The sequence below is a fragment of the Thamnophis elegans genome, chromosome 6 (genome assembly GCF_009769535.1).
Source record: "Thamnophis elegans isolate rThaEle1 chromosome 6, rThaEle1.pri, whole genome shotgun sequence".
NCBI lineage: Eukaryota > Metazoa > Chordata > Lepidosauria > Squamata > Colubridae > Thamnophis > Thamnophis elegans.
The window spans coordinates 11,286,024-11,298,573 of record NC_045546.1 but is presented as its reverse complement, the minus strand read 5'-3'; the positions used below and the strand labels follow the sequence as shown (position 1 = coordinate 11,298,573).

Sequence of the window (12,550 nt, the reverse complement as noted above, 5' to 3'; positions counted from 1 at the left end):
GAGGCAGCAGACACAGAGGAGGCAGGCTGTTTGCTGCAAGGACGCTAGCCAGAGGAATACCGATGGACGCTGGGAGGCAGGTTTTTTTTAACTTGTTTTCCTCCTCTAAACCTAGGTGTGTCTTATGGTCAGGAGCCTCTTATGGAGCGAAAAATACAGTCATTTTCCTTGTTTATCTCCCCTGCTCCAAACTATAAACCTGAAAACAGAGACACTTCATTGGTATGCTCTATCCTGGTGAATCCTTGTGGCTGAAAAGCAAGGTATAAATACACTATATTGCCAAAAGTATTCGCTCACCCATCCAAATAATCAGAATCAGGTGTTCCAATCACTTCCATGGCCACAGGTGTATAAAATCAAATACCGAGGCATGCAGACTGTTTTTACAAACATTTGGGAAAGAATGGGTCGCTCTCAGGAGCTCAGTGAATTCCAACGTGGGTAACTGTGATAGGATGCCACCTGTGCAACAAATCCAGGCGTGAAATTTCCTCACTCCTAAATATTCCACAGTCACGTTATAAGAACGTGGAAGTGTTTGGGAACAACAGCAACTCAGCCACGAAGTGGTAGGCCATGTAAACTCGTCCAACATCAGTGTGTGACCTCACAAATGCGCTTCTGGAAGAATGGTCAAAGATTCCCATACACACACTCCTGAACCTTGTGGACAGCCTTCCCAGAAGAGTTGAAGCTGTTATAGCTGCACAGGGTGGACTGACGTCATATTGAACCCTATGGATTAGGAATGGGATGTCACTTACAGTACATTCATATGCGAGTAAAGGCAGGTGAGCGAATACTTTTGGCAATATAGTGTATGTGTTCCATTAACAGATAAAATACACAATGGTTCGTGTGCAATCTGAAAATCACCTGTTCCGTGCTCATTTCTCTGTCCACATGTGGGTCAAAGATATGGTGTCGAGTAATCGAAAAATTATCAACATCACTCATTTTCCCTGCAGGGATGTCCTTCATTTCAATATTCTGAAAAGTTGAAATAATGCGTTGTTTTAACAAGGGTGAATTTTTCTGAGGTTACGATCACGAAACAAACATTACATGACTACTTCTTGTACATAAGATGCCAAATCCTGCCAGGGATAAAATATCACAAGCTATCAACAAAAATAAAATAACAATCAAAAATAGCACCAATTGCAAATACATATTAATGATAATAATAAAACAGCTTTAGGAAGATAGCATCCCTAGGAAGAACCCTACATTTTCAACCTCTTCCAATCTATAATATGCTGCAAATTGATGCATGACAATAATGTCATACTTTATATGGACTGAAAACCAAACATAATTAGATGGCGCAATAAATAATAAATATGTGGTGCTCAGATATAAGCTCAGGGGTCCTTATAGCAATAGCCATTAAGATCTTCACCATCATTCCCACTTCAGTGAAGGATGACAAATAGCAACCAGGCTAGGAGAATTTCCAGCTGCGATTAAATTTACTTATGCATCTTTCATCTTACAGCTCATACTTTTTAATATTAAACGACATCAAAATGTTCTAAACGTTTATCGGAAAAGGAGATTAACTGCAATATATAATATTTTGAAGCAGGAAGAACACTGCATACAAAAAAAAAAAAAAAACCTAGCCAGAAGCTCTCACTTTGATCTAAATTAGTCATGCTTAAAGTTCCCTGAAATTAAGGAAGTTGTGATAATTAACTTGTTCAGATCAATTTCAATGCATTTAAGAACAACTAATTATCTCTGATTAGGACCCCTGAATACAAAGGAGGCAGTGCCAATTCTTTTAATAGTATGAGTCTGTACAATTATATGTGTGTTTATGTACCGTATTTTTCGGAGTATAAGACACACCTTTTTTCCTCAAAAAAGAGGCTGAAAATCTGGGTGCATCTTATACATCAAATATAGCATTATTTTTGCCTCCCGAAGTCCCGCCCCCTTCACAAAAATGGCCATGCAAACCCTTATGGAAGCTTTCAGAGAGCTGCTGGGGGCTGGAGAGGGCAAAAAATGGGCCATTTTTTTGCTCCCCCAGCCGCACTCTATAAACCTCCATAAGGCTATGCATGGTTTTTTTGACAAAAAATGGGCCCATTTTTTGCTCAACACCCCCCCCCAGAGCACTCTGCAAGCCCCCCCCCCAAGGCTATTCATGCCTTTTATTTGGAAAAAAAAAACGGGCCTGTTTTCGCGAAAAACAGGCCGTTTTGGGGAGGTTTGCAGAGTTCAAAAACTTTTTTCCCTCCTTTTGGAAAACTCTTTGAGTGATTGATGAGAATTAGATTGATCAAGTGCTGTGCCAGCAGAAACAAAGTCTAAGGTGTTGCAGGTTGTCAGCGATTTCCTTTTCCAGCACATGGATAAATACACTTGGAAACATCTACCTACCTACCTACATTCTCTCTCTTCCTACCTACCTACTGTATTTCTCTCTCTCTCTCCCTCTACCTATCTACCTACCTACCCTCTCTCTCCCTACCTACTGCATTTCTCTCTCTCTCTCTCTCTATCCCTCTATCTATCTACCTACCCACTCTCTCTCTTTCCCTACCTACTGTATTTCTCTATCTCTCTATCCACCTACCTACCTACTCTCTCCCTACCTACTGTATTTCTCTCTCTACATATATATCACTATCTACCTACCTACCTAACTACTCTCTCTCCCTACCTACCTACTGTATTTCTCTCTCTTTCTATCCCTCTCTATGCCTCTATCTACCTATCTACTTTTTTTTAAAAATTGCCTCTTCAAAACCTTGTTGCGTCTTATACTCTGGTGCGTCCTACACTCTGAAAAATATGGTATGTATCATAAAACATAAACCTATATGTAGGTTTACATATCACAGCAAGTTGTGTCCAAAATATCTGTCTGCCTTACGCAGAGTTTATTTGGCTTTTATACAGTTTTAACAAGCAAAGCAAAAGCAGGGGTAGCAACAGCATCTTATTGGTATATTTTCCTTGTCAATATCTAAGTCCATCCCAACCAGAGTAGAGGCTTCACATAACTCCCTGGTATAGCCTGTCTCTGCCAGGTGAGCTCATAGGTTAAAAGGTAAACAGCTACTGAGATCATGGCAGTTTGCTGTGCATGTCTTTACATAACCTTTCCTCATATTCCTACACACACACACACACACACACACACACACGCTAAAATAAGCCCTCCCTAAAAATATTGCAACACAGCAGCAGCCATGAGGTGACCATACTCGCCGCCTTCTGCACCTCAAAAATAATAAGACCTCCCCGAAAATAAGACCAAGCCCTTATTGTCCGGGGTCAAAAGAAAATAAGACCCTGTCTTATTTTGGGGAAAACACGGTATATAAAATATGCATATATATGAATTGTCTTTCCAGCAGCCAGTCGGGATGGATATTTTTGTATGTTTAAACTTATTTGATATTTGGGTAAAAAGATTTTTGTACACAATCTTTTTTTGTTGGATGCATGTTTTTTTTTTCTGTTTTTGCATTATATAGTTAAAATCATTTTTGTCCATTCAGATTAAATAGTACATATACATCAAATATACACTATGGCACTTTCCGAGTATGTATATGTATACATGCACATTCTCAAAAAGTGCCATAATGTACGTACATTTAATGTTATATACCAATAAATCTGAATGGACCAAAATGATTTTAACCACTATGGCTTCATCTGCAGCCCTCCCCATAAAGCCCTCCATGGTAGTGGATCTGCGTACTTGAGAGACCGCCTCCTGCCAATTACCTCCCTGCGACCTATAAGATCACATAGATTGGGCCTCCTCCGAATACCATCTGCCAGTCAGTGCCGACTGGCAACTACACGGAGGAGGGCCTTTTCAGTAGCAGCTCCGACCCTTTGGAACGATCTCCCCGTGGAGATTCCTACCCTCACCACCGTCCAGACCTTCCGCACAGCCCTCAAGACCTGGCTATCCCGTCAGGCCTGGGGATAAGATCACAATCTGTCCCCACCCGAATGAAGAATGAATGTTGTGTACTATTTTACTCTTATGTATTGTTTTATGTTTATTGTCTATACCCCCCCTCCCTATTTTATGTAAGCTGCCCTGAGTCCCCGCGGGGAAAAGGGCGGCCTATAAATATTAATAAAATCAAAATCAAATCAAATCAAGCTAGAAGATCACCCAACATCCATGCTGTCAAACCCTGCCAATAAACCAACTGGTATTAGTCTTATGCTTAGGCCTATCATAAATTCCTTTTTTAAGTTTTTTATTTATTTTCAATTTTAGAAATATAAACATTCCATCTTTCCATAACCAGTATGTCATCTGGGTACAAATATTTCTGTGCAACATTCTTCGATGAGTTATATAATACAATGAACGTTTAAAACATTGTAAAGCTCCACATTTCCTTCTTAACATATCTTCTAATCAAAGTACAGTAATAACCTTAAACATAGTTATTCTCATAATACTAGGACTAACAATTGTCATTTTATTCTTATCTCTATCTTGATATATTTTCTATTCTTCTTTTTACCTTCTTCTTCTATTTCCAATTTGGAAAGAGGCCTATTATAAATTCTTAGGTTAGCCATTATCACGAGATCGCATTTCAAAGAATTTCAGCAGTTTGTAAACTATTTGGAAAGAATACTCACTTCGAAAGGGTGGGGTGGAGGAGGAGGCAGGCTTGCAACTCTGGTTGCTCTTTCTCTTTCTACCTCAAATGCATGTTTTCGGGCATTTGCTCGCCTTGTTTAGACAATAAGAAAAAAGTAGCAAGAAACAAAACAGGTTAACCAAACCTCGGCTCTCTTCCAAGACTTAGAAACTACAAATGTCAAAAATATAGATATATATTTGTTTACGGTCTTTGTTTCTGGACTGAGTCACACTAAAACTGGTTAGTGATCTTGTCTTGCAACTCCTGCCTGAGGAGCAGATAACAAGTGTGGCTTTCAGACAATTGTATACTGGGCATCACTTACAGTCTTTAGGCATCTTTCAATTGGACTACCCCAATCCAGTTGTGATGGCCCACCAACAGCCAGCAGAGCTGGCAGCAGATTCGGACAGTGAGGAAATTGAGGAGGAACATGGACCAGTCCTGGAGTCTGGGGAAGGCTCTGACGAGTGCTCTGTGTCGGAGGCAGAGAGGGGACCAGAGCAGTATTCCAGTTATCAGCTGCCTTTGGAGTCAGACATCAGTGAGGCAGATGAACAGCTGGAGCCTGTTCCCAGTGTGCACATGCGTAGAGTTGCCAGAGGAAGGGAACAGCTAAAGAACAGGGGTCGACTTGGGAGTAAGGTCACAGATGGATGGTGAATGGCCCCTCCCATAGGGAATAAAAGAGGAGCGAAAGGGGAGTGGAGTTTGCAGGAGACAATTAGTTCATTCCTGCATTCTTGCAGAAGTATTGGGGTGTCTGAAAGATATCGGCCTGGCCACTCTCCAAGCCTGATAAAGGTCGGTAATTGTGAGCTATCGTGAAAGACTGTGGGAAAGGAAAGACTTTGCTGGAGAGGAATTCACTGTAAATTAAAATTATAGAGGTTTATCGGGACGAGGACTCAGCTCCGTGCTGCTGGGGAAGCCTAAGTCAGAACACCAGTCTACATGGGGGCCACCCTTGAAGACTCCCTGGAAATGTTCCAGTTCAGAAGGTAGCAGCTTAAGCTGTGATAATTACCACTATATAATTATCATGCATTCAGAGCTGTGCTCATTACTAGTTACTTTTTGGATACCCATTCAAGATGGTTTCTCTTGTGGGTTGTCACCTATAGAGCCCTACATAAATAGGCAGCAGACGTGACCTGTCAAAACTGCGCTCGACTAAGCCACACCCGATTAAACCGTGTCGCTGATGTCATCAACAGGGCAACAACAGCCAGCACGGAGAAAGAAGGGTGCTTTAAATAGCGCTTTGAAAGCAAGCCGATTCAACTTAAGGTAAGGGTTAGCTTTAGGGTTAGCTTTAGGGTTAGGTTAAGGGTTAGGGTTAGGTTAAGGGTTAGGTTTAGGGTTAGGTTTAGGATTAGGTTTAGAGGGATTAGGTTTAGGTGTTAATTTTAGGTTTAGGGTTTACAGCGCGCTTCTGTCTCCGCACTGTTGTCGCCCTATTGATGACGTCAGCTACGCGGTTTAGTCGGACACGGTTTAGTCGAGCACGGTTTTGTGGTGGAACCGGCAGCAGATATCTTCGGAGCCACCAATTCTTAGTGGTTTCTGCCTGTCTAATAAGATATTTTTTCCCCAGGGTCTTTCCTTGAGGGAGTGCCATGCGAAGTGATCTAGAAACCTTCTCATTCAGCGCCTCCTTCAGGATTTCCAGGTTTTGCAAGTTTTTCAAGAGAATATTAACACGCTCACTTGGATGCTCAGATTAATGCTGAATTCAAACTTAAATACATTCACAAGGAAGAAACTTTTGATTGTTACCTTGTTTGTTCTCTCAGCGATTTCTCCTTCTGGCTTTTCTGTTTTTTCAGGGCTTCTTTATACCTCTTTTTAGCCGCTTCTTTCCTTTCTTCTGCTCGCTTTGCCAGGGCCTCCAAATCGGGCTCCTTTGAAATGACAAAGAAGCAAACAGGGGTACCATGTTAGGCACTGCATTAATTTAAATAAGAAAAACAATTTGAAGAACTGCTTTTTTTAAAAAAAAGTAGTCCATATTATTTCTTTCTCTGCAAAAGCATTCAATGACACCATCATTTACCTACATTTTCCTTTGCTTCTTTATGCCCTTCTCCTACAGCTCTTAAACTTGACAGATATAGATTTTCCAGAGCTTTAATCTTCTCATCCTGTGTTTTCTGCCATTCTGCCTCCAGTTCTTCGGCCAACTGCTTCAGGTGCTCATCTCTTCGCTGCTTAACATCTTGTCTTATCTGCAAAGCAATATTCCGCTCCTGTTCCCTGACCTGGAGGGGGAAAAAAAATAATGGTCAACAATTTCATAGAAGGTTTTACCATGCAACCCAGTTGCTATATCCTGATTTCCAGTTATTTTACTTCCATTGACTAAACCAGGGTTCACCAACCTTTCGGACCTCAGGGACCACTAAATTCATAATTTTAAATCCTGCGGACCACTAATATGATCTGCCTAACGACCAGCTGGGTGGGTGTGGCTAGGTGGTCACGTGACTGGGTGGGCATGGCCAAAAGGATGTCACTCATGTCAAGGGGCACCTGGCCAAGGTGGCGCAGTGGTTAGAGTGCTGTACTGCAGCCACTTCAGCTGACTGTTATCTGCAGTTCGGCTGTTCAAATCTCACCGGCTCAGGGTTGACTCAGCCTTCCATCCTTCCGAGGTGGGTAAAATGAGGACCCAGACTGTGGGGGCGATATGCTGACTCTGTAAACCGCTTAGAGAGAGCTGAAAGCCCTATGAAGCGGTATATAAGTCTAACTGCTATTGCTATTGCCAGCCTCTACTCGGCCCCTCCTCTCCCAGCCCCTCCTCACCTGCCCACTCTTTAGGGCTCCAACAGGAAGCAGTTGTTGGAGCTAAGCAGCCACCATGAGAAAGAGTTGGCAAAACAGCTGGCTCAGTTCAAACTGGATCTGGCTGAGAAGGAGGCTCAGCAGAAGCACCTCACTGAGGAGTACGAGCATAGGCTTTCCAAGCAGAGGAAAGACTTGTGGGAGTGCAAGGCCAGGTACCAGTCCCATGGGAACAGGTCCTTGGTCCTTTGCCACCAGCGACACTTCCCTCCAGCCTTCGCCCAAAGCCCCACACCCAGGAAGTCAAAGCAGACCCCAAGACAGAATATCTGCTCCCGCACAAATATACCCCAAAGGGGAAGACTCTCTGCAGCAATACAAATGTTCATTGCACATATCCGGCCCCGGGGCCGTAATTTGAGGCCCCCTGATTTTGTGCAATATAAAAAATGCAAATAATTTTATCTCCGGACCACCATAATTTTCTCATGGACCACCAGTTGGTGACCGCTAGACTAAACAGTCTTCATACATGATGGAACAGCTATTTACCATAGTATTTGTCTGGCTGATGTAATCTAAGCAGGGTTGGGCATGTTGGCCTCATTTGATTAAACACCAACATTAACTAGGACCCCTGTTATATTTGTAGCAGCACCTGCATGCACAACGAAAGTGTTTTGAAACGCCTTGAAGATGAGGTCTATCTCTTTTTTCATTCCTGTCTGATTATTATTGTTTTTTTACTCCTCATTCTAGTCCAGAGTTGTACCCCAGTACTCACTAAAAACGACAAGTACCAAAAAACTCCCACATGATTTACCACATGGCTCTTTGTTTCACCTAGGAAGGACGTTCTGTCTGTCCCCTTTTCTATGTCAGAGATCTTCCCAGCATGGCTGACTTCCTGTCTGCCCTCTGCAGCCAACTCCCACTTCCTTCCCAACATGGTCAACTTCCTGTCCATTCTCCATGGCTGTCCCCCACTTCCTATTGCAGCGTGTCAAATACAAAACAATGAGTTCCAGGACAACATTTTCACATCAAAATGCATCAAGGACCAAATTCGATGAGTTTTGAAGCAGTTGAGTATTGAGGTATTTCTTTTCCACTGTTTTATTTTTTTGTTCTTACTTATGAACCACAAAGAGGCTGAGTCAGGCAGTATATAAATTAAATAAATAACTAAACTATATCATACAGTATCTTTATTTTGGTGAAAAGCAATGCTAGGAATATAATTCTAACGGTTGGGTTGGCAATATATAAATCATGTAACAATGTTGTAACTGTTTCTTTAAATCATACTGTAAAATGTGATTGGGTGCTGTATTCCTCAATCGGCCATAAGAGGGAGCCAGAATGCCTGTTAGTTCTCTCTGTTTGTTAGATGCTGGGCTGATCTGATCTGAGTGCCGTGAGCTATTGTAAGGTTTGCAACTGCTAGCAAACTTTGAGTACTGAACTGATTATATGATACTGGACTATGTTATTTGGATTATCCCTTAACTGAAAGACCTTGATACTGACTGACTGACTTATCTGTGTATGACTTGGACTGTCTGATGGACTCTGAAACCTCTATTTCCACGAAAGTAAAAGCCTATTTAAACTGCATGTCTCTGTATGCTGGTTTGTGTGTTCTCCAACACAACTCTAACAATGCTTCTCTGAACGTACTCGCTCTCCCAACAGGGAGCTTACTTAACAAGCAACTCCCTGCTTTCTAATGCTAACTTCATGCCTCAATTGAATTTGCCAATTTAAACCAGTGCAGAGATCTTAGCAATAAAGAAATCAGGGTCATATAGTCATTTCTCAGAGCTGGAAGTTTGAACTTGCTGATTATGATATTGTACATTTTATCAACTTAGCTGGCATGGAAACAGTGAACAGAAAATCCCAACCATCTTCCTAAATGTCGAGCCAGGAAGAGGTTAAAAGATCACTGCAAAACATATAGGGTTATTCCTAGACACCTCTGCAGCTCTAGAGAAGTTCAGATCTTGCCCCACTCCATAAGATGCCCAGTTGCCATATACGCACTTAAAAGTTGAATATAATAGCTGTTTTTTTTTAAATTGATCCAAGACAAATGTCTCCTGCCAATGCAAACATACCTGTTGCAGCCTTAATTTTCTTCTTCTTTCGTGTTCTTCTTTCAACAGCTGAGCTTCTTCGTTAGGACTAAGTCTAAGTCTTCCTGCCACTTTTCTTCTCATGGTTGGTTATGATTACTGTTCAAGGCTGCGTTTCCAAAGACAATAGAAACATGGTTAGCATCAATATATATCTCAGTCGGAAAGTAATACAGTAGTATTCCATGGAGTATATGTACAGTATAATTATATTATACTGTGTTTCTCCAAAAATAAGACAGGGTTTTATTTTATTTTGACTCCCAAAATAAGCACTTGGCCTTATTTTCAGGGGTCTTATTATTTTTGAGGTGCAGGAGTCACCTCATGACTGCTGCTGTGTTGCAATATTTTCAGGGTGGGCTTATTTTAGCGCATGTGCTCAAAAGCCCAATTGGGCTTATTATCCAGGGAGGTCTTATTTTCAGGGGAACAGGGTACTGTATATCCACGCTATAGTAAAGGGGAAAAGATTGTTTTTAATGGTAAACAGAATGATTATGCAAGCTTTAAAAAAATCTGTTGGCTTTGTAGCTTTTCTCTTAGAGTTCATTTCATGGGTCAGAGAGTTTGTTTTGTTTCTCATCAACAACATTTCAACCACTTCAGTGTTGTATACGGACATCTGTATCCAAGGAAAAATACACTGAAAGCACAGCAGTCCATTTGCTTCCTTATGAAAGGCAATCTGGGAGAAAGGGAAGGCGGCTTCTGACCTTTCATACAAAATGCTTTTAAAGTTATTCAATATGCATTAAAAAATGAAAATAAAAGGAATGGGGGCATTGAATTAGATAGCGTATTTCTATTCTGTTTTCAACCTTACTCTCATGTTTTCAAATTTCTCAGTTCAAGTAAAAGGCATTGAAATGCTGTTCTGAAAAACAGTTTTGAGAGTGGCAAATATACACAATTTAAAAGCAACTCAAGGACATGTGGGTTTTAAAGAATATGTTCCCCACAACTTCAGCACACTGCTACAGATACTGTTGTGGACAAATGGGCCCAGGATAATTTAATACTTTTTTAAAAGGGCTTCAACAACAGTTTCAAAGGGAAAGAGCACCTGAAGAGGGCACTAATGGATATAATTTCAAAAAAACCTTTAATCAATAACCTTCTCAAGATCTTGTTTAATTAATCCTTGAGGCATTCAGAGCACTCCAACAAGATCGCCGTGGCAGCTTCCTAGTCTCATGATTGCATAAAAACAGCAGATATATTCCTTGATATAACAAATAGACTATTGTTGGATCTTTCCAAATATTATTTTCTACTATTTCTATTATCTATTATTTCATAATGCAATACTGCCATATAGTCAAGAGATGAGTATGTTTTCCCTTTCAGAAAAAAACAGCATATTTATCATCTTAAGGAATTATCCTGAAAAATATCCCCCCCAATCGCAAACACAGGTAACCCTCAGGTTACAATGGCAATTGGAACAAGATTGTGGTAACTGAGCAATGTAGTTGTAAAATGTGATATCATGGAACTGTTTCTAATGTGCATTTGGGAGATGCTATTAGTACTATCCAACAACCCCGATTTAAATTAGAAAAGATGATTTGGCACATCACACCTGAGAGCAATTATTTTAAAAAGCTACATCTGTGATGGCAAGCCTATGGCACGCATGCCACAGGTGGCACATAGAGCCATTTGTTAGGGCACACAAGACGTTGCCCTGTCAACTGTGGTGTGCATTCACATGCTGGCCAGCTGACTTCGGCCTTCTTTTGCGGCCGTTTTTCTCCCTCCGGAGGCTTCCTTGAAGTTACTAACTTCATCCGCTGCAATGATTTGCTTAACAACTGTGGCAAAAAAATATATATCATAAAATGGAGCAAAACTGAATTAACAAATGTCTCACTTTAACAACAGAAATGTTGGGCTCCAATGTAGTCATAAGTGGAACACTCCCTGTAGTTCCTCACCTTTGCTATAATCCCATAATCCTTTTACATGCAATTTTTATATGATTTTTATACATCATTTCTTGGTGTTGCACACAAGCCAATTCACAGTAAACCGATGTGAATCTCACAATATTGTAATACCAGCATTGGCTATGTAGAAAGCTCACCCACCCGCCCAAGAGAATGAAATACTTTGGGGAATGTTAAAAGAGGCAGAATATTATATTTCCCCAAAGGAGAAAAAAAAAATCTTAACAAAGGCAGAAAGCAGCCCCAACAGATGCCTGAAGTCTTTTAAGAGATTAATATTTTGTGCCCAATAAGCAATAGACCAGCCTATTCACAAACAAAATGCCTTCAGCTCCAACTGATGGGATTAAGAAATTACATCACCCACTACTCAAATTCTAAGAACAGGAAAGGAATGGCAGAGTTCTCAAGTCACAAGACCAAAATCAGCCAACATGGAAAAGATAACAAAGAATCTTATCTTTATTATCTATGTTAATATTAATATAGATAACATGATCTTTTAGGTTAGAACATGCTAGGATTAACCCACCACCATTAGAATAATAAAAGGCACCAGGCTTGCTACATTGCACAACCCCCTGCAGCATCTCAGAACCTGTATAAAAATCCATGCACATATCAAGCCAATTTGTCACCTGTCCCAAAACTACATGCTGTTGTTGGTTCTGTTCATCAATAAACAAGGGCTTATTATGTTAATAATTCTTAATTATCATTTTGATATTATATGTTCTTTCTGCGCCAGCTCAGGAAGTTCAAACTGCCCAAGGAGCTGCTGATACAGTTCTATAGAGGAATTATTGAGTCTGTCATCTGCACCTCTATAACTGCCTGGTTTGGCTCTGCAACCCAACAAGACAGACAAACTGCAGGAAAAAAACAATTAGTGCCAACCTGCCTTCCATTGAGGACCTGTACATTGCCTGAGTCAAAAAGAGGGCCGTGAAAATATTTACAGACCCCTCGTATCCTGGACATAAATTGTTTCAACTCCTACAGTTGCTATAGTTCAATGCACACCAAGACA

General features: G+C 40.9%; 1 protein-coding gene across 1 annotated transcript in view; it reads right to left on the bottom strand.

The window, feature by feature from the left end:
- Positions 1 to 12,550, bottom strand: part of CEP295 (centrosomal protein 295) — a 56,826-nt gene that overhangs the window by 43,359 nt on the left and 917 nt on the right. The window contains exons 2-6 of the mRNA XM_032219913.1: positions 9,551 to 9,677; positions 6,704 to 6,904; positions 6,423 to 6,547; positions 4,639 to 4,732; positions 880 to 993 (exon numbers count right to left, since the gene is read on the bottom strand). Coding sequence (XP_032075804.1) covers positions 880 to 993; positions 4,639 to 4,732; positions 6,423 to 6,547; positions 6,704 to 6,904; positions 9,551 to 9,652 — 636 coding nt within the window. The 5' untranslated portion in view covers positions 9,653 to 9,677. The remainder of the gene's footprint in view (positions 1 to 879; positions 994 to 4,638; positions 4,733 to 6,422; positions 6,548 to 6,703; positions 6,905 to 9,550; positions 9,678 to 12,550) is intronic.